Source organism: Vulpes vulpes, chromosome 11, assembly GCF_048418805.1.
Source record: "Vulpes vulpes isolate BD-2025 chromosome 11, VulVul3, whole genome shotgun sequence".
Lineage (NCBI taxonomy): Eukaryota > Metazoa > Chordata > Mammalia > Carnivora > Canidae > Vulpes > Vulpes vulpes.
Window position 1 is genome coordinate 26,588,040 of NC_132790.1, and position 27,572 is coordinate 26,615,611.

Genomic DNA, 27,572 nt, shown 5'->3' on the forward strand with positions numbered 1-27,572 from the left:
ACAACACCCTGAGGTTATTCCCAAATTGTAGCTAGTGAGGCCACAAATACTTACCTCAGTGATATGGGGTGATAGCCTTCACTCATGACTTTTACTTGACTTTGTACTCTGCTTTCTTAAAACATATTGACTGTTAAAAAGTTTTATTTATTTATTTATTTTTTTTATTTTTTTGTTAAAAAGTTTTAAATGGGCATCTCTTTTGTCATAAAACTAAGGGTCATACAATGATGAAAGAATAAATGTACAGAACTAATAATTTACCTCCTAAAAATAGTTTTATAATAATTATTGATATGATCATTTTTAAAAAAATCCAGTGACCTATTTTTTTGTTTGTTTGTTAGATTGCTTGATGTCTGGGAACCTTTGGGCTTGAGAGGAATATGCACTACTCCATAAACTTCAGTGCTCAATTTCTTTTTTTTTTTTTTTTTTGATTAATGATTTATTTGAGAGAGAGAGAGTGCATGTGCACACAAGAGAGCACAAGCAGGGGGAGCAGCAGGGGGAGAGGGAGAAGCAGGCTCCCCACTGAGTAGGGAGCCAACTCTGGGCTCAATCCCAGGACCCTGGGATCATGGTCTGAGCTGAAGGTAAATAGACTGCTCAACTGACTGAACCACTCAGGCACCCCTGGTGCTCAATTTCTTAAACTCCTATTCATTAAAACATTGAAAACCTCTTGAATGGGACGCCTGGGTGGCTCAGCAGTTGAGCACTTCCCCTCTGCCCAGGGTGTGATCCTGGAGTCCTGGGATCAAGTCCCACACTGGGCTCCCTGCATGGAGCCTGCTTCTCTCTCTGCCTATGTCTCTGCCTCTCTGGGTCTCTCATGAATAAAATCTTAAAAAAAAAAAAAAAAAAACCTCTTGAATATTTAAACGATGACAAATTTGATTAAACTGCCTTCAACAGAAATACCAGTTACGGATTTAGCATAGCTGATCCTTTTGAACATTTCAAATACCATAAATGGTAGATAAAACATAAATAAGTCCAATGATTATAAAAGTTACCCTTAAACCAAAATGGAGTACAAAAGAGCTGATGCCATAGACTTAACTTTGTTAGTTATTATTATTATATATAAGCCCTGTTATGGGACCTTATAAGCTCCCCCCTTTATTTTTATTAATCTCTTAAGCTAGTTTGAGTTGGGTATTTTTTGCAAACAAAAAAATATTGATACCCATCCTCAGAGGAAATTTGATTACTTGGTACCACAACCTATTAGTCACTACCTGAAGCAGAACTATATATTTTTTTTAAGATTTTATTTATTTATTCATGAGAGAGAGATTGGCAGAGACACAGGCAGAGGGAGAAGCAGGCTCCATGCAGGAAGCCCGATGTGGGACTTGATCCTGGGTCTCCAGGATCAGGCCCTGGGCTGAAGGCAGTGCTAAACCGCTGAGCCACCCAGGCTGCCCAGAACTATATTAACTTTCAATGCAGTCTACTAAAGTGAACAGCATTACCTAAAGGGCACATTACCAGGAGAGTCCTTGGGATAGAATGGAGGAAGGGCTGGACTAGAATGGGTGGAGAGTCCAGGGTCTATGTCCCCGAGCTTGCCACTGACCCGATGGGCTACTTTGTGCCAGCCACTGGCCCTCTCTGGGGAACCCATTTACTCAGTTACAGCAGGAGGCATAATCCTTGCCCTACCAAGGCCACTCACCAGAAGCTCTGTAGATATGAGGAGCTAGTGAATCTGCGAGAGGGTGTCATGTAAATAGTGAATAAATTATCGTTTGCCCTTTGATCTCCATATTGCCATCGGTGTTGGCAACATCTGACAGTCAAATGCTGAAAATGAAGGTGATGGATGAAGAGGAGAAGATGAAGGCCGCCCACTGAGGAGAGCACTTCAAGGCTAGACAGCAATCTTGCCTCACCTCTGTCCTGTCTTTAGCACACTGTAGGCTTCATGGTTTTACCCAACCTTCTGGTTTTGCCCCAGACCTTTTGCTCCCTTTCTATGAGGAATGACCCAGCCTGGGTATAGAAGCAGGAAAACTCAGCCCCAAGTAGGAAGGGACTTGCTCTGAGTCATCTGTGTTTTCAGTACCCACATAAGGCCAGGCATGGCACATGCAAGAAAGGATGCAAGAGGAATTGCATTGATAAGTGCCTACTGTGAGTTGAGCTATACATACATTATCTCATTTAATTCAACAACCCATTTTAGAAATGGAAAAGTCGAGACTCAACAAAGGTGATATGTTCCACTGTCTCATACCTGTAAGTGATTAAGTCAGATCTGATTCTAAACCTATATTTTTGTCATATGGCAAATAAGAGGCAGAACTGTGGGATGCTTACCCTGCAGGTTGACATGAGGCAGAGATAGTGCCTCTTAATTCCTTGGAACATCCTGGGCATCCAGCCACTGGTAAGAGGCTGGTGAAGAGGACCCCATAGTGATAACATGTCTCACAGTTGCACTAAAGTGGCCCCTCAGACCAAACGTCTTCCCCTTTTATTTTACTCAAGAAAAAATGCATTTGTTTCTTTCTTTGGAAGCCCAGATCTAGCTAGAGATTATTTTCCAGTACCTCCAACTTCAGAACAGCTGCCTCCCACAACCCAGAGGCATCCTAAACATAGATTGTGTTGTCTTCAACCAGGAATAGAATTAGAGTGAGAGCTTGGATTCTCTTGAGGGATAAACATAGAACCTGATGGCAGGTGAAGCTGATTAGTGCTGAGTGAGAAGGTCAGGGCCAGCAGACACTGGGCAGGACTCTGATTGAGCCACAGGTTGGAGATAGCAACTCTATCTCTGCCTTTCCCCACTATGAACCGGTCCCTGGAGCTATACCCATGGGCCAGGTCTGAGTCCATCATGCAACAGAGATTGCCTCCCTATAATTGTCTCTAATCCTCACAACAACCAGGAAAACAAGGCATTATTGTACCCAGCCTACAGACAAGGAAACAGCCTTGGAAAAGTTAAGTGATTAGGCAAGTATCTTAACTATAGTTTCATCTGTAATAACTTGGGATAATAAGAGTATCTCATAGGGTTGTTGTGAGTTAAGTGTAAATGCTCTATGTGTATTTAAACTCAGTTCAAAATTTAAAAGAGCCCGGCACATAGTAGATAGTCGAAGAATGAAATCTGCTGTAATTATGATTTTTCTGCAGTAATCATATTAGCCCATCAAGTGTGCATAGTGTGATAGCAGTACTTTTCAGCTTACCTGTGCATATGAATCACCTGGAGAAGTTAAAAAAGATAGTCTCCTGCCCTCACCCCTATCTCCACCCCCAGGAATCTAATTTGGTGGAACTGGGCTGAGGCCTGCAAATTTGTGTTTTTAACAAGCTCCCAAGTCATACTGACGCTGCAGGTTCATGGACTACTCTTTGAATAGCACTGTGTTTCAATACCTCTCCATCTATTGCCCCACCTGTCTCTTACACGCTTGCCAGCTCCATGGTGTAGGAGGAACAGAGCCTGCTATTACTAATGTTCATGTGGAGCAAAGTTTTGTTTCCCAAATAGGCATCTAACTTCAGTCTCTAGCTTGCCAGTAAGCTGCATCTTTCCTGGGTCCGAAATTTAGCTTTTCCATGACATGATAATCACCTTGGATTCCTATTGATTTTCTTGCCAAATCGCATGGAGCTTAAAGGTGACACCACAGCTTGGGAACAGACCTGGACCTGTGGCCACAGGGTGGTTTTCCATTTATAAAGCAGATTTGTAAGATTCTTGCACTCAGCCAAGTACTGAGGAAGCAGTGGAAAAAGAGCCTTGGGTTAGCTGGGCTGCTGACAACTCAGCTCTGTGAAGAGGGGCTTTTCGTATCTGCAGAGGGGAGAATGAGAGCACAGAGCATGATAAACCTGGAGAGTTGCCAAGCTACAGATTGCTGAACTCTATTAGTATGAGGGTCAAAAGTGAATAATCTGACCATATGCCTGCTCTGTCATTTTCTGCCCTTGGGGGCCACACAGTGTGGAAGAACAAAGTTCCTCCTTCCTGTCTCCTAATAACCCTTTCCTTAGGGCCATCCCCCTCAGGGGCCCCAGGCCCAGATCTCTTTGGATCAAATGTCAGAAAATGGTCAGGAATCTGTCGTGCCCTTTTTCTACTCTATGTCTCTATTTCAAAGCTGAGGTTTCTGTATTGAAATTGAAAGATGGGGGGCACCTGGGTGGTTCAGTGGTTGAGTATCTGCCTTTGGTTCAGGTCATGATCCCGGGGTCCTGGAATTGAGTCCTGCATCGGGCTCCCCACAGGGAACCTGATTCTCCCTCTGCCTGTGTCTCTGCCTCTGTGTCTCTCATGAATAAATAAATAAAATCTTAAAAAAAAGAAAGAAAGAAATTGAAAGATGGCTATAGACCATGGAGTTTGGGTTAAGGCAAGTCCTATGGACAGGTAGGAGCTTTGAGGGGAGAGTACTATGTCCATTTGTTCACCATATTATTCCATCCCCTAGCATAGTAGGTACTTGATAAAAATTCATTGAATGAATGAATTAATGATCATTCCACATTCAATCCTCCAAAATTGGGAACTCAAAGATGGATATTAGGCCGGATAGGACACTCTTGCCTTTTCTGACCTCACTCCTTTGGTTTGAGACTTGATGGCATCTAAATGACCCAGAAGATGATCCCTAATAGCCTGAGTTAAAGTGAACCCTGGAGTCAGGGAGGTGCTATTAAGAGGATCTCAGGCCGGAACTGAGGAATACCTTTTCTGTCATTCCAGTAATCCAGGTTTGTACCACGGTCTGTATTGTTACTGGAAAACCTTCCTAAAGCCTGATCTGAATGCTGTAGTTTGGCATCTGCTGTGTTGTCAAGCATCGAGGGATGCTTGGGTGAGCGCACTTGGCTCGGAGCCTTGAAAGTTGAGAGTGAGGCTCCCAAGGTCAGCATGGTGGTGGTAACAGGAATCAGAGAAGACCTAAAGGAGGAGTTAAATCATGAGGCCAGAGTCTGGTGTGTCAACTGCCTTCTACCTCTCATGTGAAGATTCCCCCTTGCTAGAAAGTAATAAATTTCCTTAGAACACTCAGGACTGTAGTGGAGTTTGGAGTAGGGTTCCATATTTGTTTTCCAGGACAATGAGTGTCCCAGTGCTTCCAAATGGAGGGCACCCGCCTCACATTAAGCCGAGAGTCAGGAGGTAGAGCAGATCCTCCCTCATCAGATCTCTTTGACAAGGATCCACAGCTACAAACACTTATACTTGTTCAGAAGCTGAGGCTGATCCCACCAGCTAGGGACAGGTAGGTTCCAGATTCAGGAGCTTGGGCTGGGTTGCTGCTTCTGGTGTATCATACAAAAGTGCCTGGCCAGGAGGGCAAAATCCAGCCACTGGGGAGCCCTCCAAACCAGGTACCTACATGTAAGGCTGCAAATGCCTGTTTTCCATTAGTACTGGGTGGACCATAGAAAACGCTGAGTTTGGGTGTTTGAGGTGAAGCTGAGCATGACTTCCTGAGAGCGCTGGACTGGGGAGCCTCTGCCTGGCTTCTTTGGGAGGTGCTGGGACCAAGAGCTGCCTCTCCTCCTTGCTGTGTCTGAGAGAGATTGACCTGGGCCTGAGATAGGACTGGCCTGTATCCAGACCATTCTCAAAAGAGGCCTGTGTTCCTAACAGTGGGACCTCTGGCCTGTGGGTAGGGATTAGTGACAGGCTATGGAAGGACATGGCAGTAGGGAGGGTAACACTTTAAAATGACATTTGGGAGAATGTAATTCACTGAATAGAATCTTTAAAAAAAAATTTATTCATGAAAGACACAGAGAGAAAGGCAGAGACGTAGGCAGAGGGAGAAGCAGGCTCCAGGCAGGGAGCCTGATGTGGGACTCGATCCTGAGAGAGCGGATCACGCCCTGAGCCAGGAGCAGGTGCTCAACCACTGAGCCACCCAGTCGTCCCAGAATCTTATGGAAAAGAGCAAAATGATAGGAAATCAGGGTTATGCCGGGAATCAAGAGGAAGCTTGAAGCAGCAGTAAAGGCTCTTAGTTCTCTTTCTTTTTTTAAACCTCGCTCCTTCCCCCTTCCTTCCTTTCTTCCTTTTTTAAAAAACACACAGAAAACCAAAACACAGTACTATAAGACCTTGGGCAATTTACTAAACCCGTTGAGCTTGCATTTCTTCTCTGTAAAGTGAGCACAATAACATGAATCTCAGGTTGTTGAGAGGATTCAGAGTGTGTTTGTGTGATGCAACAGGGCAGGAATGGGCAAGCTTGTCCTCCCAACTCCTCCTCCCCCGCCTTGTTCGCAACTTGTTTCCATCTCTAGGCAGTACCAGGGGGGCTGAGGTAGTTTGTCAGTGAGTCTAGAGCCATCAAGGGTCTTTCTGAGATCCACTGAACCATGGTGACCCGTGGAGGAGGCCTGGCTACTGGCAACCGGAAGGGCTGGTGCTAGTGAGGGCTGTGAGCCCTATCATGTCCTATCAGGCTGCCCAGCCCGCCCTCACTGCTCCTCTGGGGCAACAGTGATTACCTGCTCTGTATAAAAGAAGAAATAGAAGCATAGACTTGCACAGATACCTTGTCGAAGGTCACACAACAAGTGATGAAACTGATGCTGGAACCAAGTATCCTGGTCCAGAGACTCTCTAGAGTCAGCACTCCACTTTCCTGCACACCTGTAAGCCCCAGGAACTGTCCAGGTTTGGGTTGAGAACAGTTCCCTGGGTGGTGGCTGTGCGAGAAACCCGAGGAGCAGAGATCTCTGTGAATTTGCCTCATCCTGTTGTCCGCTATCCCCCATCTCCTGGGGTTGACCCTTGCTCAGAGTCCTGCTGGAATGAGATCCAGGTAGGTCAAACCTTTACTGAAGGCCTGCCCAGGACAGGTACATCGGTGCGATTGTTTAGTTTAATGCTCACCCTGGCCCCATGAGACTGCCCCGCTATCCCACATTTTAGATGACAAAAGGTTGAGGCTCAGAGAGTGGCAGTGATTTGCCCAAGGTCATACAATGTCAGGAGCCTGAATGCTCCCGGACCGGGACTTCACCTGCAGCTCTGTGGCACTGCCAATATTGTCCACCAGGTGGCAATCTCCGCCCAACTCGCTGTGGGCTGCAGGTAACCTGGAATCGGATGGCAGGGCCTGTGGCTGGTGATCCCAGCAACCTCTGCCTGGTCTTTCAAAACTGCCCTGAAGCATCACTTAGTAACTGTTGTTTCCAATGGGAAACAGATCCCCTGAACGAGGTCGTGGCTTTCAAGAGAAGGAAGTTCTGTGCATGTGCCTGAGCACAGGATCTGCTTCAGTCCCGTTCCATTTGAGACTGATTAGTGAGATGTTGGACCTGATTTTCTTGGCACCCCTCCGCCCCCTTTGTCATCAGGTCTTGCTCAGTGGTGGCAGCTGAGTTGACCTTTGACTCTGGCAGAGGTCCAAGGCCTAGCCTCTTCTATAGGTGGGGTCACCCTGACCTGGTGTGAGGCTGTCTGGACAGCCCGATGGAGCCATGCCCTATTCTAACCTGTGTGCTCTTCCTGTGGAGCCTGGGAGCTTCTGTGTTCTTTTTCCAGGCCTCCCTACAGCCAGGAAGAACTAGGAGGGGGTCCTCTGAATCCTTCCTGGAACACCTCACACATTCCTTTCATTGCTGCTGGATGGAACAGCTCCCCCTCAGTGGATTCCCATCACTAGATCACTCTACTAGAAACTTCACCCCAGGCTCTGTGCTGCTCAAGGTGGGCCTGTGGGTTCTCAGCTCAGCAAGCTTTCTGCCCGGGTAAGAAAGTGAGGTTCCTGGATGCCTGAGTGGCTCAACGGTTGAGCGTCTGCCTTTGGCTCAGGGCGTGATCCTGGAGTTCCGCGATCGAGTCCCACATCGGGCTCCCTGCATGGAGCCTGCTTCTCCCTCTGCCTGTGTCTCTGCCTCTCTCTCTGTGTCTCTCATGAATAAATAAATAAAATCTTAAAAAAGAGTGAGGTTCCCCTTCTGTCAGGCATGCCCAGTTTCTCTAAGGAGTTCTGGAATAGTTCCCATTCTCCATCACGGCGGTAACTTCTCCACAGGAACACCGCACTCCTCACAGGGCTACGCCAACATCCCCGCTCCTAAGAACTCCATGTGTTTCTTTATAGACTGTCTCGCTAGAGTGTGGTCTTAGAGCCTCCTGTCCTCAGCTGGGGCCTTTGGTACAATTCTACAAGCCTGAGACCTCAGGGGAAGTCCTACTCTATAATCTGCCAAGTAAAGTCATGGCAGCTGCATTTAAAGACACTGAGCATATTTAGTTTTGAAGGGAGAGAGACTTAGGAGCTCCACAAAGGCAGGGAGCTGCCATTTGAGTTCTGTATTGCCAGCTCCCATCACAGGGCCTGCATGGAGTAGTAGGCCGGGGGCAGATTTCTTACATGAGTGAGGGGCCCTGAGATGACCTCCCCCCAACCCTGGGTTAGGTTGGGTCACCTCTCAGAGCAGAATGGCTCCCCTCCCTCTGTAGCCCCGCTCCCCCACCCCCCCACCCCCCCACCATACCCCTCTGCAGGAACTGGGAGGATGGAGAACAAAACAAATATTTATGAAGGTGAGCACGCACAGCTGTGACTTCTGGGTTTCCACACTTCTCTTGTTCTTATGCCTCCTTCATGATTTTTGCTAAATCTATGTATTCTTAGTATTTTCCTTTAGCATATTTTATATATATACCTAATCTATCCCCTAAATAATAATATTCATGAAATCATAGGTTTTTTATATTAGTTTTTTTTCCTAACACACACTAAAATAAATATGTCACTATTAAAAAATTAGCAGAGATGACCAACAAACATCCTATGTACCACCAGTGAGGTGTGTGCCACTTAGGGATATTTATTTTTCACAAAACCCTATGAGGTCAGTGATGTTATTTCTGTTTTACAGGTGAAGAAATAGAAGCTCAGAGAGGTGAACTGCCTCGACCAAGGTCACATGGAGTCTTCTGATCTTGACCCCACTGCCTACAGATAGGAGAGGGGGAGGGAGGATGTGTGCTGCGAGGGATATGTGGTGGAAGGGGATGGGGACAGCTACCAAAGAGAAATGATGGTGGCAGAGAAGATAGGCAGTGGGGGCAGGACTCCACATCAGAAAGGCAAATGACCTGAGTCCCAACGTCCTATGCACAGTAATGGCCACGCAAATAGCAGCAGATTTGCCTGCATTTGTGTGACTAAGATTGATTGTGCCAGCAGCCCCGGTAATTGGATGATGAAAGCACTGCAGCTGGGACTGTTGGCTGGAGATTAATTATTAGGGAGGAGGGGGAGTGGCCGGCATGATGCCTGGCAGTGGCGTCTGTGGGTGGCATCTGTGACCCCCTGCAAGAGCAGGCAGCTAGACCTTAGCAATCTGGCAGACCCCTCCCCATTCAGCTGATATCCAGAGAGGGAGGCTACTGGCCCAAAGCCACAGCTATTCCATGTTTCATGGCAGACCTGGGATGGGGAGGGGGTGGGGTGAGGGTGGGGGAGGGGAGCTCCTCAGGAAGCTGAGGAGAAGCTTCAATTCCTGAGAAGTAGCTACAGTGGCAGGAGGAGCCTGGGCTTGGAGTCAGGAGACCAGAAGGGAAATCCCAGCTTTGTTGCTTATTGGCTTTGTAGCCTTGGAAAGGTGGTCATATTTGAGTCTCAGTTTCTCCAGCTGTAAAATGGGGATGACGGTGCTAACTTTACTAGGAAATTGTGGGAGTCCAAGAAGATTACCAGACCTTCTGTAGACCTGGGACCCAGTCTGGGGAAGCTTTTATCCTCACTTCCACTCCTCAGATCTGGCCCTTGCCTCCTCCCTGCCCTGGGGCCTGCATGTCCTTTCTCACCCTCCCCAGGGCCCTAAAACTTGATGCCCAGCCACTGCAGGCAGAAAGTGCCTGCTCTCTCTGAGGCAACAGGGCCTGAGGGTAAGAGCTGGGGATGAAGAAAAGCAGCTCTGGTTCCTTTGGGGCAGGAGGAGTGGGCTCTGGAGGAAGAAAGCTCTTGGATTCTAATTCCAGCCCTGCCACTCAGCCAGCTAGCTGCGTTTAACTTTTGCTTACACGTGACCTTTCATGGCTATAACCAACTCTGTGGTTCCTCCCTCAGGGCCATGTTGGAGTCTTCATTTCTTACTATGAGATGCTCCCACCTGTCCCAAATCATATGCATGGCAGAGGGAATCTGGCCACCATCAGGGGGTCCCAAGGCCCTCACAGATCCGTGGGAGGGACAGGCCCTTGGACTGCCATGCCTCTTAGCAGACGAAGACTGAGGTTGGATGGGCTCATGCATAAAGGGCCCACAGGGCCCCTAGCACATGGTAAGTACTTGGAAGACTTTGAATGAAATTCAGAAATCTTCCTCTCACACCACAGACCTTTCCGCTGGCCCTTTCCTTTTGGCTTCACCCTCATGGAGGCCTCCAGCCTTGGATTTCCTCACCTCTGCAGCTTTTCTTGGCCTCTCTTCCTCTCCTGGCCAGCCTAGACCCAGGGTGGGGCAACTGTCCCATCCAGACCCCTTGCAGTGCCCTCCAGCCCCCACCTTCCACCCCCTACCACAGCAAAACTTCTCCCACTTAAAATTCCAGACCCCAGCTCTGCTGTCTTTCACAGACCTCCTGCCAAGGTCTCTGTCACTGGGAAGGGAGTAGGTGACAACTAAGTATTCACTGAGCACCTCTAAGCACCTGGCCTGGTGTTCAATGCTTTACCCACTATGTTATGAACACTTTACAGTCACCCTTGAGAAGAGGCTTTGTCCAGATGAAAACACTGACATTTGGCCTGGTGAGTGGAGGTGAAGCCAGTTCTAACTACATATCCTTGGCTCACGAGGCAAGCTGTTGGTGTGAGCTCTAGCATCATTAATTCCATTCAAGTGGTGCTTCCACACACCACCCTGGTATTTCCTGTCTTCCCTCTAGCTTTACAAGATGAGTTAGCTAATAGCTAAGTTTTATCAAGCACTTTATATGTGCCAGGCACTGTTGTAAGCACTTTACATGTACCAATTCATTGGGTCTTCATCACAACACTATAGGACAGGCTCTTTCAGTACTCCCATTTTGGAAACAAGGAACTGATACCTCTGCCTCAGGTGAAGTAAGTTGGCCACAGTCACATCATCCTGATCGAACCAAGTTTCACAGCCAAGCCATCTCACTGTAGACCTCAAGCTCTTGATCACCATGCTACAGCATAGTGGCCCCACAGCTGCCCCTAATCCAATGTGAGGCCCCAGAGCCCATTCTCTGCCCACTTCCTCCAGGAGGGTTCCATCAATCACCTTCCCCACCCCTTACACACACGCACCTTTAAGTTATCTCCACTGGCTCCTCAACATCCAACACATTTGTGACTTTTCCATGCCAACAACATCCTCCATCCCATGTTACTCTGCAGCTATTTCTCTTCCTTTCCTCCCACCACAGCCCATTTTCTGGAAAAACTTTCTCCACTTGCCGTCTAGACTTCTTCACCCTTCTTCAAACTGACTTCCACTCCTCCCACTCTGCCCTAAGCAGATGGAGATGGTGCCCTCACATTTCCAGAGGAAAACCTGCATGCCCATCAAAGCTGAAAAAACCCATCAACCAAACATAAAACCAGCTATGTAAATTGTAAAACCTGTTACAGATCTAGTAGTTCTGCAACAAATATAATCAAGATTAAAAAGAGGAGCAAAGGTAAACACTGGGTCCTTTGGTAAAATCCAACTGGTGATGAGGCTTGAGCTGAGTCTCTTCCATTTGCCAGAGTTCCGCCTCTTGGCTCCCATCTGCTCTAGCATCTTAGCCAGCCAACACGACAACCGAGTATGGAGGTGACAGACCCATCCTCGCGCTGTCCCATTTCACTGCGGGCACACCATTCTTAAGGCTTCTTCGCTCATTTAACATTTAGCCATGGTGGGCTGTGGCTTCTTTCTCGGCAACTACAAGTATTGGAAAATATGTTTGCATGTATCTTCCTGCTGCTCATCCTCTAAGGACTGTAATTCTCTTAAATTCAGCCTTGATTTTCTATTAGCTGTAAACACTCCCTCTAATGAGCTAATCCACTCTCACCACTGTGGCTACCTTGTGGTCAGCCATTCCCAAATCTCTGTCTCCAGGCTAGCTCTGGGCTTCACACCCACATATTGAACTGCTCTCAAATCCCATGGCCAAGACCAATGCTGCTCCCAAACTTGCCCCTCCTCCTGTGCTCCCTCTCCTCACCTGGCTTCCCTGGACAGAAGTATGTACAGACTCCGTGAGTCCTCTGTCCTTTGCTTTCCACATCTAAATGACAGCAGAAATTAGATGGACCCTAGGCCCCATGGACTCCCTAAAAACTGTAGAATGTAGCTGTAAGTGTATGGACTTTCGGGTTGCACAGATCTGAGTTGAAATGCTGCCTCTGCTACTTACTGGCTATGTGACATTGGGCAACTCTCTTAATTTACCCAAGGCTTAATTTCCTAATTAGGAAAATTTCCTAAGTAGGATAATAACCTATTTTAAAGACTTGTTTTGAGGATTAGAAACACTGGTGTAAATACTTACCCTGTGTCCATCTCGTCATAACACTTACTGGTAGTAGTCCTCATGATGATGGCAGTGATTATTATTTCCAGATTCATGTTACTGCTCTAATCTAGGGCCTCATCTTCTCTCTCCTGGACCACCGATGGCATCAGCCTCCTCACAGAACTCCCTGCCTTCATTCTCCATCACAATCCCCTCCTAAATCTGCTTTTCCAAAGGTAGGTGGAGAGATTTTTCTAAAATGTAGATCTGATCATGACAGTTACCTGCTTAAAACTTTTCTCTCCCCTATTCTGTCTAAATGTGTCCCAGCCACACTCACAGGTCTCTGAGCATACATTGGTCACTCATTCTCTTTGCCCGAAAGCCTCCTTCCCTTCTCTTCCCTCATTCCCTGCCTGACACATCCTCACCCTTTACATCTGGAGCCACTAGCTACCACCCCTCCACAGGGATGTCTGTTTGCAGGGAGTTGACTGCCAGCTCCTGGAGGGCAGGGTTCAGGTCTGATTCTGCTCTGTGGCCCCTGCTTACCTGCACAGGGCTTGGCATAAAGAATGGCCTCACAGAATGTCTCCAGACACTTGCCCGAGGCTTGCTCAGGCTTGAACCTGAGTCCATTGTCTTCCTGCCCGAGACTCTTTCTGCTATACCAGTCATTTTGCCCCAGCAGAGAGCAGGAACCCAGAGCTGGTGGCTTGGGTGGGGGACCTCCCCACGTGATGGTAGCAGTCGACTTGAGGACATCACATACCCCATCTCAGTGCTGCACTCAATAAGTGGGGGAAGGATAAAATTATCTACTGCCCACGTCCCATATCTCCCCATCCGACATGGACTAGAGATAAAAAATGAACCGGCACAAAATCCAATCTTCCTTGGCGCAGAGGCTGGCAGGGATACTGGGGGTGGGGCTGGCGGCCCAAGCGGCAGCTCCTCGCACAGCACATCTCATATTTATTGGCTCATAATTGAAGGCAGCCTGGAGATGTCCCAGCACTGGCCCCCGGCAAGACAGATGGGGGCACAGTGACGGCTGAGGGAGGGAGTTGGGATGCAGACATCCTCACAGGACTGCAGCTGTGGAGGGGAGGGCAGAAAGGGGGAGGCAGCTAAGCTGGCTGCCGCACTGCCCTGGGGATCTCATCTGGGCTCAAGGTTCTGCTTCTGCCACCTACTTGTGATGACCTTGGGTCAGACTCTTCCTTCTCTAGGCCCATGATTTCAGGCTTTTGCATTTCATTACCAGGGGATAGGAGAGCTGCCCTGGGATTTGGGGGGAAATCCAGGCTACTAACTTTGGGCATGGCTTTAGGTGATTCTCTTTATCTCCTGGGCTTTGTGCTTTCTCCTAGTAAAGATGAGAGATTGCCTTTGTCTTCCATGTAAAGACCCAGGGGGTTGGGGTGACCTACAAACAGCCAACTCGTGCATGTTAGCAACAGCACTGGAAGGCTCCATGTTGGGGAAGCAATGAAACAGGAAATGTGGCCAAATAGTAAGAATCTGCTTTGGCTCCCAGTGGTTCATGGGAATGTTCTAAATTCTGAGGCTTGGCATTGAAGACTTTACCTCTGTTTTTTGTGCCACTGTGGGCAAAGGGTTTGGGCCTAGGGGCCAGGATACCTGGATCCAGTCTCACCACTATTTTTTTGTTATGACTTTCAGCAGAGCTTTGACCAGCTTCAGATCTCATTTTCCCTGTCTGTAAGATTTCTGTATGTGATTTATGAGATAATTCAGGTCTCCGAGCCCAGAGACAGTCAGTGACTAAGTCCTGCCATCTCTCCCTCAGTTTCCACCCCTACCCCCTCCTATTATGGCTACTACCTCACCTCAGTACTTACCTTTTTCTCCTGAACCGATGCAGAAGCCTCTTAGTTGGTGTCCCAGCCTCTGCCCACCCTTCTCATGTTCAGGTCACATGACCCTCCCAAAGCACGTATCTGACCCTGTGTCAAACCCTTCTTCAGCTTCCTGGACATTTAAGATCCTGCATGATCTGGCCCTGTCTTGTCTTCCTGTCCCCCACCTATCTGCTCCCTCAGGCTGGCCTCCTCACTTGCCCCTTTAATTCCTTTGCTCAGACTGTTCTCCCCCACCATCCCCCTGCCCTCTCTTCAGCTCTGACACTGGACCTTCCCAGACTGGCCCCTGCTCCAGCCTCTCCAGAAGCTTCTGGAGTTCTAAGCCCCACAGGGGACCTGTTACATGGAGTTCCTACAGCCTGAGGTATGAATGATGTTGCCTCTTCTCCCTCCTCCTGCTGATGACCAGAGAATGTCTAAGCCACAGGGGGCCCAGAGGTAACCTCCTATAATCCCCCATTGTACAGTTGGAGAAATGGAGGCCCAAAGAGGGGCGGTGGCCACCTAGCAAGTCAGTGTAGAGCCAGTGCTGGGGCTCTTCCGGTGCCTGCCATCTGGAGTGGGGACACAAGGCTGGAGCAGAACTGCAGAAGAGACAGAGAGGAGGTTGGGCAAAAGGGACCTCTCCTCTAGTGGTCAGAGTGAGCTCAGCAGGAGAAGCTCAGGGATGAGGGGAGGCTTCTCCTGAATTCCCATCCTCACTTGGCCCCCTGCTGGTTTTGTCACATCAGGGGTTGCAGGTCTCAATGCTTTAGCTGACTGAGGCACAGGGTAGGGTAGGATTTGCCTAGTTGCCCCAGAATGTTTGGACTAGACACCAGAATCTAAGGCCCCAGGAGCCCATCCGGCATACCACATTCCCACTCTGGCATTGGGTGGTGAGCATGTGGACACTCTGTTTCTCCAACTGCCCAGGGGTGATGGTAGCCAGACCTGAGCTTAGGATGTCCATACTGTTGGATTGTTTCTGGGGCTTGGACTCATAGGGCCCTTCAAAGAAATGAGTCCTGATCAGAAAGCTGGCCCCAACCAGAGAAAGGCCAGGAGAGTCTCCCCAGGTCCCTCTCTGTATTTCAGGGAACCATTGTCTCAGGGCTGAAGTCACTGCTTTGGATGAAAGTCTAATTTTATGTAGGTGGGCTTGATGTGATGGTCCCATTAAGTGGTGCCGTAAGGGAGCTTTTCCAAGTGTGAGGTTATTAGTTTCCTAGATGTAATTCCATAGGAGGAATATGGTCAAAATGGATACTCATCAATCTAGCAGCTGAAGCAGCCTTTTTAAGACCCTAAATCACATGTTACCTCCATAGCATGTCTGTCAGTGACACCACAGACCCCGTGTTCATCCCACAGATCATCACAGAGCACTGTGGGCCAGGCTCTGAGCCAGGCTCTGGGAATCCACAGTTCCCACCTACATTTCCTTTCTTTTTTATACTTTCATTCTTACATTCATTCTTTAACTCACGTAGGGTTTATTTGGGAATATGGTATAAGATGAAGCTCTAAAATGACTTTCCTCCAACTGGGCTGAGTATATGTGAATTGTGATCTATGTTAGAATTTTCAAGAGTGGTTCAACAGAATACTGGTCGCATAAGATGCTCAGGAGTCAAAAAGATCTGTAGTGAGAAAGTCTCAGAACTGCTGCATCATTATAACCCTCTCAGAGATTCCCAATGGATACGAGCCTAGTAAAGGCTCTGAGGAGTTGTGCAGGTAAGGAAATCTTTGGGTCTTGTTTCCTAATTTTCTTTGACTGTAGAAGCCACTATTAAGTTATTACTACAAGCATAATGCAAGGCATCATCCACTTTGGAGTAAAGATGCCAATATTGCAGACTGAGGCCTCTTCTGCCTCAGATGCAGCTTCTACTCACTTCTGGATCTGGGGTTGTGGCCAGAAGAGTGGTATGCACACAACCAGCTCTGTTCCAAGCCCTCAGCACTAGAAGCTCTGCCATGAGCCATAGACCATAGGCCTCAGGGAGGGTGAGGTGGCCTGTCTGGCATTGGACTAAGAGTTCATAGAGGAGCATTAGCTCTGGGCATTGAAGGATGAGCAGGAGAATTTGATGGAAATAGATTTCATGAGGGCAGGACCTCCAGCAGTGACAACCTGCCAGGGCAGAGGCAGACCCTGCCTCCAGAACCATGGGATGGAAAGAACTTGGTGAACAGAGATGCCCAGGGGGAGCCAGGTAAGAATGTAAATGGCTATGACATGGGGCAAAGTGGGTGTGGGCATGCAGCCAGAAGAGGAGCAGGGAAAGGTTATTAGCATTCACTTTCCAAGTTTGGGGCATCAAGGCAGAGTTTCCTGAGGCCTCATTACAATAGTCAGCACCAACCACACATGTCATCCTCTCCCAAGACCTCTCTTTCCTCGGGGAGTCTGCAAAGTTCCTTTCCTGTCTGGAACAAGTAACTGGGGAGTTGATGTGGAACGAGAGGAGAATATGGGGAACTGAATTCCTAGGGATTAATTAGGGCCCTTCAATGAGATCTGTTTCCCCTCTGGAGGCCAATTAGGGCATCTGGAAGCTTGGGAGAGGAAAGGTGAATCTGTGTGTATGTGCTCGAGCAGGCCCATCCATCCTGTGCTGGGTCCCTCTTGGGGGTAGCAGGTCTTAGGGGCACCCGGTCCACTTACAGGAAAAGTAAAAGTGCAAAGATAATCACAGAACAGTATTCATGTTCTAAGAACAGGACTTTAGTGTTACACTGTACGAAGTGCATATCATCATCACAGAAATCACGGTCCCCTGGATAGCATTGTTCTACACTGAGCACTCACTGGGGGCCAGATCCTAGGCTAGGCTTTTGTATTCATGAGCCACCAGCAATGCACAAGTGTTCCAATTTTTTCACATCCCCACCAACACTTGCTTTTTTCCATGTGTATGTGTTTCCTAACAACTCTCATCCTAATTTGTGTGAAGTGGGTTCTCATTTTGGTTTTGATTTGCATTTCCCTAATAACTGGTGATGTTGGGTGTCTTTCTATTTTCTATTAGAAATAGAAAATTTCTATATCTTCTTGGATAAATGTCTATTTAACTCACTTGCCCATCTTTGAATTGTGTTCATTTTTTTGTAGTTAAGTTGTAGGAGTTCTTTATATATTCTGAATATTAATCCCTTGTCAGGTATATGCTTTGCAAATATTTTCTCCCATTCTTGGGATTGCCTTTTCCCTTTCTTGATAGTGTCTTTTGATGCACAAAAGTTGAAACTATTGTTTTAACTGGGAGATATACAAGATACTGTGCCTCATGTCAGTTAAGGCTGCACGTGGGAAACATTATTATTGTTATTGTTGTTGCTGCTATTATTTCATGTCTACTCCTAAAAAATGTTTAGAGGGAGCCACAGGGACACCATGAGTGGGGTGGAACTAGCCTGGGATTCCGCAGCACCATAATCCACTCTCCATATGATTCAGTTATTTTTCCATCTAGAAGGGGAACTAAAGATGAAGAGATGCCATAATGCTCCTCCTGGCACACAGGAAACCACAGCTCTGAACTAAAACTGAAACTGGGGCCAGAAGAGAAGTTGAATCGGACAGAACTTCAGTAGTAACGTGGCAATATTTGTGGAGTTGTTTATTGGGTGGTAGTAGAGTAAAGAGCAAAAAATAAATACATAAATAAGAAAAATTTCCCTTCCAGGTCCTTAGGTTAAGTTCTAATAGCTTATGGAACTCAGAGACAAAGCAACTTATTAAGCTGTCTTTTTTAGACCTTGAGGAATGTAGTCCCATAGAGGTCTAGACACCAATTTCAAGGACTAAGGGAAGTGCTGCAGATTGAATACAATTTAGGTAGGGATGCCTGGGTGGCTCAGTGTTTGAGCGTCTGCCTTTGGCTCAGGTCATGATCCTGGGTTCCTGGGATCGAGGCCCACATCAGGCTCCCTGCGGGGAGCCTGCTTCTCCCTCTGCCTGTGTCTCTGCCTCTCTCTGTATGTCTCTCATGAATAAACAAATTTTAAAAATCTTTTAAAAAGAGAATATGATTAAGGTAGAAGAACATGAGTCCTGTTTCTGGCTCAGGGCCAATAAACAAGGAGACTGAGAGCCTTGATATCATTCTGCTTCAGGAAACCCTTTCTGACCATAACAGGATCATGAGATGGCTGGACATGGAGTCCAGGATCAAATCATATCCTTTGTCAAATTGCATGACCAGTTGGATTTCCCACTATACTGAGTTTTATGCAATAGGATAATGGTTAAAGTTAGTACCACGAGTGGCAAACATTTTAAGCCTGGAAATTGGAATGAGAATATCTGTGATGAGCCAGAGATGAGGATATCTATCACCTGGGTCCCCCAGACACTTTCACTGTATTGTCTGTATGTTCCTGGCTGGACAAGTCGGACAGGTCTTCAAGAGATAATTTGGCATGGGGGAAGGGAATAAGGAGCCTGGCCTGGGTGCTAAGGCCAGAAAGAGGAATATGTGGGACTATATTTTGAGACAGAGTAGAAGTCATGGACACAGCATGCTAACCATAATGGGAAACTTCTCTAGTTAGTTCCCCGTTGTTATGGAATGGCTGAGAGATAAAGGACCCGTAATGCTTTGCAATGCCCATGCAGATTTGGGAAGTAACACCCCTTGCCTAAGCAGAAGCTAGAGGAAGGGCATGCTCTACTTTTATGACAGGAGTGTCTAGATACCAGAGGTAAATTTCCTATGACTAGTGTTAAAATATTTGTACTGGCAGTGAATTTGCAGGCAACTAGGATTGAAAGGGTAGCAGTTTCAGATTCTTTCATTGAAGGGGATTTCTGAGTTGCTACCACAGCAGAAAAGGGCAAGGATAATTCACATTATCTGTTGTCAATCCTGGGAACATCTGAAAATATGGGAAGAAGAAAAACAAAGGGAAAGACTGAAGTTCTTGCAGGTCTCTGAGATTCAAACTTGTTTGAACTAATGGAAATGTGACCACAATTATCTACACAGTCTTGTGAGATTTGGGTTTCACAACTTAAAGATTGAATAGAAAAATCCTACACATTTTATTTGTGAATTAAGGAAAGAAAAATCATTATTTTATTACAATGGAGGAGGAACACCTAGGACTGTATTTTGAGAATTATTGTTCTATTCGGCTATCTGAATGGTCTACTTTCCCCTCCGATGTTATCAGCATTTGTGTGTAAATCAAGGGTTCAGGGTTGATCAGGTTTCCCCAGCGTTCCTTGGGTTTCAGAGACATGCCATTCTGGTGATGGCTGCTTTGACATCCTTGTTCCTCAGCGTGTAGATGAGAGGGTTGAGGACAGGTGTGAGAATAGCATATACCACATTGCCCATGATGTGGAAATCAAGGGGCAGGTCAGCCCTATAGGCCACATAGGCTATGGCAATGGATGAGTAGTATGTGCCAACCACCAGGAGGTGGGAGCTACAGGTGGAGAACGCTTTTGAACGTCCTTCTCGGGAGCTGATGCGAAGCACCGAGGCCAGGATGTGGGCATAGGAGAGAAGCACCAGGAGAAGGGGCAGGAAGGATACCACCATAGCAATGCAGAAGCCCATGAGGGTCTGGGGCATGGTGTCAGAGCAGGAGGCCTGGACCACGGCCAAGTGGTCACAGAAGCAGTGATAGATGTGAGCAGTGCTGTCAAAAGCCAAGTGGGAAGTCTGCACCACTGCTGGGATGGGCAGGAGGAGGGCAGTGAGCCAGGCACAGGCTGCCAGTGTAGCATTGGTCTGTGGGGTCATGAGGACAGGGTAGTGCAGTGGGTGGCAGATAGCCACATAGCGGTCATAGGCCATGACCACCAGGATGAAGGCTTCAGAGCAGGAGAAGCTGTGGAAGAGGTACATCTGCAGGAAGCAGGCAGGGAAGCTGAGGAAGCGGTCCCCAAGTAAGAGGAGGGACAGCATCTTGGGGACGGTGGTTGTGGTGAAAAGGATGTCCAGGGCTGAGAGATTAATCAGGAAGAAGTACATGGGCTTGTGGAGGCTGGGCTCTGCCACCACAGCCAGTAGGATCAGGACATTTCCCAGCAGGATGAGCAGGTAAAGGAAGAGAAAGACAAAGAAGATAGGAAGAAAGAGGGATTTGGGCAGAGAAGGAATGCCCACCAGGTAGAAGATGGGTGAGGAGTCCTCTGATCCATTACAGGCTATAGTTTCCATGGAGGGTTAATCTGGATGCCCAGGAAGTAGGTAGTAGAAACATCTGGGAACCAAGTACATCTGGAAATGAGAACAATCAGTGATTCTAGAATGATAATTATGTGATGGTCACTGTATGATTAAGGTAGCTCTCTTTTCTTTTATAATGAAGTATGGAAAAATATCTTTAATATACAACCATGTCTTATATGCTGGGTATATAGTAGACAGTTGAACAAGACAGAGATGGTCTCTAACTTCTTGGAGCTGATTCCAATGGTAGAAAGAGATATTAAGCAATAAATCACATAATTATTTAATTAGTTGTGTTAAGTGTTATGGAAGAACTTCCATTGGTCCTCTTTCCTGTGTTCCATATAATCCTTTCTGGGGATATCAGATCTCTTAACCTATGCACCTAAGCTCTTATCTCTTTTAGCATTTGCTTTAAGTTTTTAAAAAAGTGACATCTTTGTCACCAAGTTGCTAGGAGGGGCTGATTTTCTCCAAGGTGTATGGTAACATGCTATCTTCCAACCATAATTATTAACCAGGGAATGGCTCCTTTCTCCCTTGTCTACTTGGTGCAGTGGTTCTGCCTGTCTCCATCTAAGCTGAGTACTCCATATCCCATCTCTGAGGGTTGGGCTCTTTGTTAGGTTACAGTGAGGGGAGTGACCCTGAAAATGTGCTTGATGGGAAGAATCATTCCTGATTGGAGTCAGAACTGGCAGTAGATTCTCCCACAATTGGTAGCAACAAAGAATCCAAGACAGTATCTATGTGACTCCATTGGACTTACCTTCCTACTGGCTGCCAAAGCTCAGCAGTGCTCCTGTTTAGCCATTGCATGCCCCCCACCCAGCAGGCCACCCTGGCACCTGGGCAGAAGTTGTCTTGTGACCTGGGAGGCATTGTCCACAGAGAGAAACTGGCTTGCAGTAGCTGCTCAAAGGTGAAAGAGCCCCTACCAGAGGAATCAGAACGGATTCTGGATTTTCAATGTTCAGATCTGTGGGGTTTGAGCTGAGGGAAATACTGATTCACCCTCCATTTTGGACCTTGAGACATCCATGCTGATATTGGTATTCCTGTCTCATTGATCCTGGTGACTCCATGAGTCATGTCCCCATGATTTTCCTGGAGTCACCTCTAATTTCCCTCTCTTCTCACGACATTCTTATGTTTAATACCAACAATGTAAAAACTGGAAAAAAGCATTTTTATTTTCATGTCCAACAACTTTCTCCCCAAAGGCCAGAGAGTGAGCAGAGGAAGGGCAGGGGCTTGGGGCACCTGAGTGGTTCAGTCAGTTAAGTGTCTGTCTCATGGTTTCGGCTCAGGTGGTGATCTCAGGGTCATGGGACTGAGCTCCAGGTTGGGTTCTGTGCTCAGCCAGGAGTCTGCTTGAGATTCTCTCCCTTTTCCCCTCCCCACACTCTCTCTCAAATAAATAAATAAATCTCAAGAAGAAGAAGGAAGGAAGGAAGGAAGGAAGGAAGGAAGGAAGGAAGGAAGGAAGGAAAGAAGGGAGGGACAGACAGGCAAAGGCTTTCCCAGGTGCCACAGGCAAGTTGCAGATCCCCGGCCAGAGCTTAGGTTTTTGTTCCCCAAAACAGAGTTGTTATTTCTTCTTCTTCTTTCTTTCTTTTTTTCTTCTTCTTCTTCTTCTTCTTCTTCTTCTTCTTCTTCTTCTTCTTCTTCTTCTTTATAAGTTTATTTACTTATTTTAAAGGTTTTATTTATTTATTCATGAGAGACACAGAGAGAAGCAGAGACACAGGCAGAGGGAGAAGCAGGCTCCTCCCAGGGAGCTCGATGTGGACTCAATCCCAGACGGGGATCACGCCCTGAGCCGAAGGAAGACGCTCAACCACTAAGCCACCCAGGTGTCCCTATTTCTTCTATGCCATATTTCCTGAAAGGTCCAGAAGTTCAAGTTTCCAGGGTAGAAATTTGAAGAGACAATACTAAGACCTAGGTTTTCTATGTCCATTTCTGCTTTTTTCCCTATTGACAATATCAGACAAATCTATATTTCATATTTTTATCCGAGTCTCTATATGGTGAGTGCTGAAACAAGATGTGGTATCCGCCAATCCAAAAGTTCCTTTGAAATGTTCCAGAAGTCAGACCCAAGGATCTAGCAAAAGAGTGAAAGTTCTTTGTCCCAAACTGAAAGCGTTATCCTTTAATATCCAAATCCCATCCTAAGATGTTGGGTCATTGGGATTTTCTCATACCTGAAAGAATGCAAGCTGCACTGCCATGGGAATTTTTGCCATCAGAGAGGCAGTTGTGGCTGACAGTCCTGGGTGATGCACAATAGGGCATCTGAGAGGCAGAAACACAGAGGGTCAAGGCCAGAGGAGTTCTAAGGGGCCATCAAGTCCAACTGTTTTCTCTTCCCTCCTCTGCTTCGCTACTTTGCAGATGGAAGTACAGATACTACAACCTGGGTAGACAGGTGGCACATGGCTTCTCTCTGCCAGGCGGCACTGGGCTATCCAACAGGCACACCAAACATGTGCTGGCTCACCAGCAAAGCAGGACACCAAAATAATTTCTGAAAGATTTTCGCATTTGATATCTCAAAGCATCGCTCAACTGGCCCATCCTAGGAAATAGCAAGTTTGGCTGGAACTTCTTACACATAACATACAGGTTAAGGTCCTTGTTTTACTTGAAATTACTAGTACATGTGAACAGTACCGTCCTGTGCTTCAGGCCCAAAGGGCGCTGTCTCCCAGGGCACAGAACTTGCCACCATACCTGGCGGGGGTCCTCTCCTCCCTGTCTGGATTGTCCACCAGTCAGTTACACAGGTGGACAGAAAAATCAGTCACTGGAATGTACAAGCTGATGCTGTAGCTCACATATATCACCCCCTCTCATCATTTAAGCCTGCCAGGGAATGGTTATGCCCTTCAACCAGCAAGAATGAGGGTCCCTCCAAGGCTACAGCTGGTGAGGGTGAGAGCGTGTTCTGGAGCCAGCCTGCTGCAAAGGCCTGAGCCCCACCTGGCCACCAAGAGTGCTGGCTCCTGGACCAGCTATGCCACTCACCTGCTATGACTCTAGGTCCCTGAACCTTGGTTTTCTCATCTGGGCAGTGAGAGCTTGCGAGGAAAAGACCTCTGGGGGGTTTCCAACTCAATGAGCTCTTTTCTGGGGGTCCCCCTCTGTGGTTGGCAGATAGGATATCACAGTGGTCCATGCCCAAAAGGGAGAGGGTGAGGACTATCCCACCTAGTGAGCACCTGTTGCCAGACGGGTCCTTTCCCTTCATCTTGTCATGTGGACCTTAGTGGTCAAGTGTGTGGACTTGTGAGTCAGAAAGGACCTGATTCCAATCCCAGCTCCTACCTCCAGCAGTGTGGCCTCAGGCAAGTCACTTCCCCCTCCTGAAGTTCATTTCCCTCATCTGTGACCTCCTGGGTTGTTGTGATCCATATGGAGCAAATGCTTGGACAATGTTTACCCAACAGCCTGAAACACACAGGGCTCAGAGCTTGCTAGTGTGTCCACTGGTGATTGCTGTCATCAGTTTAGCTTTCCTGGGGGAAGCCTTGGCCGATATGATTTGAATCCCACCCAGAGGTGCACCTTGTCCAGATCTGCCAGGATATGTGGTCCAAGGTCCCAAGCCAGGGTATGCACAGCCAACCTGTGTCCTGGTTGCCTACATCTTGTGTACCCGATCTGTTTTCCTGATCCCTGGTTCTGGTTTATAGATCCTGGCCTCCCTGCCCTGTTTCCCAATCCCAGCATTCTCTGCCTGTCTTGGAGCACCTTATCCCTATCCCTACTCACCTGTTAAAACCTGGTTCACAGTGGTGTCTCCTGTGGTATCTCTAGGCAAGGCCTTTTGGTGCTGAGCCATGACCCATTAAACCCTTAGCCCTCTCCTTTCAAGCAGGTCTCCTGAGGAACTTTCCTTCAAGATGGTACTCCTGTGGGAATTGCACCCACCATCCCTCAGAGATCAACTACATGGCATCCCTTAGAACATATTTGGAGGAGGGGAGGATTTGTCCCTAGACATTGCTGATAATGAGAAGAGCATCATTAACAGCCCTCAAGGGCTCAGCACTTTATGCCAATGGTGTAGACTTTATTTTAATTAGAAGTCTGGCTGAAATCCATGGATGGATAATCTTGTCTACCTGATTTTGCCTGTTGGAACTGTCTGCTCAGTTGAATTCTCTTTTGCCATTTTCTGTTCATTAATTTATTCAACAATATTTACTGAACTCCTAATCTGTCCTGGGCACTGTTATTTGGTGTCTTGAATGCAGAATTAGCTGCATCTAAAACTCAAGGCACTTATTAAGACTGGGTCTTGAGACATGTGATTTTGGTAATGGCTGCTTTGACATCCTTGTTTCTCAGAGTGTAAATGAGAGGGTTGAGAATTGGTGTGAGAATAGCATATGCTACATTGCCCATGATGTGGAAGTCAAGGGGCAGGTCAGCCCTGTAGGCCACATAGGCTACGGCAATGGATGAGTAGTATGTGCCAACCACCAGGAGGTGGGAGCTACAGGTGGAGAACGCTTTTGAACGTCCTTCTCGGGAGCTGATGCGAAGCACTGAGGCCAGGATGTGGGCATAGGAGAGAAGCACCAGGAGAAGGGGCAGGAAGGATACCACCATGGCAATGCAGAAGCCCATGAGGGTCTGGGGCATGGTGTCAGAGCAGGAGGCCTGGACCAGAGACAAGTGATCACAAAAACAATGGTAGATGCGAGCAATGTTGTTATATGCCATCTGGGAGGTCTTGACCACTGCTGGGATGGGCAAGAGGAGGGCAGTGAGCCAGGCACAGGCTGCCAGCACAGCATTGGTCTGTGGGGTCATGTGGACAGGGTAGTGCAGTGGGCGGCAGATAGCCACATAGCGGTCATAGGCCATGACCACCAGGATGAAGGCTTCTGAACATGTGAAGCTTTGGAAGAGGTACATTTGCAATAAGCAGGCAGGGAAGCTGAGGAAGTGGTCCCCAAGCAGGAACAGGGACAGCATCTTGGGGACGGTGGTTGTGGTGAAGAGAATGTCCAGGGTAGAGAGGTTGATCAGAAAGAAGTACATGGGCTTGTGGAGGCTGGGCTCTCCCACCACAGCCACCAGGATCAGGACATTTCCCATAAGGATAAGAAGATAGAAGAGGAGGAAAATAAAAAACACAGGGAGGAAGAAGGTCTCTGGCAGAGAGGGGATTCCCACCAGGTAGAAGACAGGTGATCCATCCAGTGATCCATTACAGGTTGTGGCCTCCATAGTGAGGCAGAGCTGGATTTCTGGGAAATAGTCAGCTGGAACATCTGGATACTGGAGTTATCTGAAAATCATAGAAACAAATGATTGTGCAATGAGATTTTATCATGTTTACTCTATAGTTAATATAAGCTCAATTATTTATAGCCAATTCTAGAAGATTGATTGTAGGCTGCAGTATTTATTGATTTCTACTACGTGAACCCAAAATTCCTACTTTTCTTCTTTGGTCAAATATTAATTACTAGTTTAACTAATAACCTACCAAATGGAAGTCAGTATGCCATGTTCCAGTGATACGGTGACAAAAGTAAAGAAGGCAGGCAAAATTCCTATCTTAGAGTTTACGTCTTACTGGAAAAGTCAGATCTACACAGTTGATTATTGAATTATAATTGTGAAAAGTGTTTGGAAAGATTTCTTCTGATCTTCATCTTGGGTTCCATGTTGTCTGGTTTGGGATGTCAGTTCTCTCCAGATCTGTTCAAGTCCTTAAGCTTGTGTTTCTACTTTCACATTCAAAGTTCTACTATCTTGCTACTATCTTGTAAGGGCTGCCTTTTCCAAGGCTCTCTGCAACATGCTGCTGTTCACGTACTTATTAAACCTATTTCTTGCTTGTATGCCTTGAGTAGTGGTCTTTCCATATGCCTTTTTCACTACATGTCTGGACTTCTACTCCTGTGTAGGATGTAATAGGTCATGGTAGCCCAACACTTGCACTGCAACAACTAGGAAAACCTGGATAAATTACACAAATCACATGTTTTAACAAATTGTAACAAGATCTATATCTGTACCTAATGTTGTAGGCTTCATTTCACTTGACATATACCTTAACTAAACAAGCAAGCAGGCAAGCAAAACAACAGACTATTTTAAATCTTGCCTCTAGCTTTTTGTCCTACTACAATGAAAGGAATGGCATGGATGCCTTTTGTTGGAGAAGTCATTTGCTGATAGGAGTCAGAGTTAAAGGCATATTCTACCCAATGGCAGAAACAGAGATTGGAAGGCATTCCTGTGTAGTATGATTTGTTTCCTCCCTGATGAACCACTTCATATCCACTAGCCTGTAGACTTCTCTAGACCCAGCTAAGAAGATACTATAGTAAACTAGAAATTTCGAGATCTTGGAGGGTCACTGCTGCAGAGACAGACACAGTATTCTTATGATAGTGCCAAAGGCATTAGCCCCTACCCCAGAGGCTCCCCTTGTCAAGAAAGGGGAGATGTTTGCTTCCGATCACCCACAGAACTGGAAGTCTTCAACGGAGTGGGCATAATGATTCCTCTCTCACACCAAGATGTCCTTCTGAATAAATGACACAGGAACAAGTCCATGGTCACCTCCTCTTCGACCTTGATGATTTCTAAAACTACTCCCTCCTTGATTTTTCCAGAACTGTCTTATTTCTCTTACTTTTGATAAAAAAAAAAAAAACCATTCTCATGTCATTTAATTGTAAAAATACCAAACCTGAAAAGTCCAGCCAGCTTTTTTCTAGACCAAAAGGCCAAGGGCTTGCCCTAGATCACATGGGGTCAGCCAGCCACAGAGAAGGACCAGAACCCATGCCTCTGAACTCCCAGACCAGGGCTCTTTCTCTAGATCATGTTCCCTGGATAATCTGGAAGTTTTTGTGTGGGAAGAAATATTCTAAGCTGATATTGTCAACAACAATCAGAAATTTCAAAACAGGGACACCTGGGTGGCTCAGCGGTTTAGTGCCTGCCTTTGGCCCAGGGCGTGATCCTGAAGTTCCAGGATTGAGTCCCACATCAGGCT

At 47.0% G+C, this 27,572-nt stretch overlaps 2 protein-coding genes across 2 annotated transcripts; both read right to left on the reverse strand.

Annotated features, from left to right (window-relative positions):
- Positions 1–19,256: 19,256 nt before the first annotated feature.
- LOC112928736 (olfactory receptor 2AT4-like) lies at positions 19,257–20,704 on the reverse strand. The gene has a single exon (XM_026010617.2). The coding sequence runs from the start codon at positions 20,525–20,527 to the stop codon at positions 19,589–19,591; it is 939 nt and encodes a 312-aa protein (XP_025866402.2). The 5' UTR covers positions 20,528–20,704; the 3' UTR covers positions 19,257–19,588.
- Positions 20,705–22,740: 2,036 nt separating this feature from the next.
- Positions 22,741–27,221, reverse strand: LOC112928752 (olfactory receptor 2AT4). Its single transcript, XM_072725918.1, has one exon. The coding sequence runs from the start codon at positions 25,784–25,786 to the stop codon at positions 24,836–24,838; it is 951 nt and encodes a 316-aa protein (XP_072582019.1). The 5' UTR covers positions 25,787–27,221; the 3' UTR covers positions 22,741–24,835.
- Between the last annotated feature and the right edge of the window lie 351 nt (positions 27,222–27,572).

What these genes read in the sequence shown, in the direction of transcription:
- LOC112928736 (XM_026010617.2), bottom strand. Translation starts at nt 20,527, where the DNA reads ATGGAAACTATAGCCTGTAATGGATCAGAGGACTCCTCACCCATCTTC.
- LOC112928752 (XM_072725918.1), bottom strand. Translation starts at nt 25,786, where the DNA reads ATGGAGGCCACAACCTGTAATGGATCACTGGATGGATCACCTGTCTTC.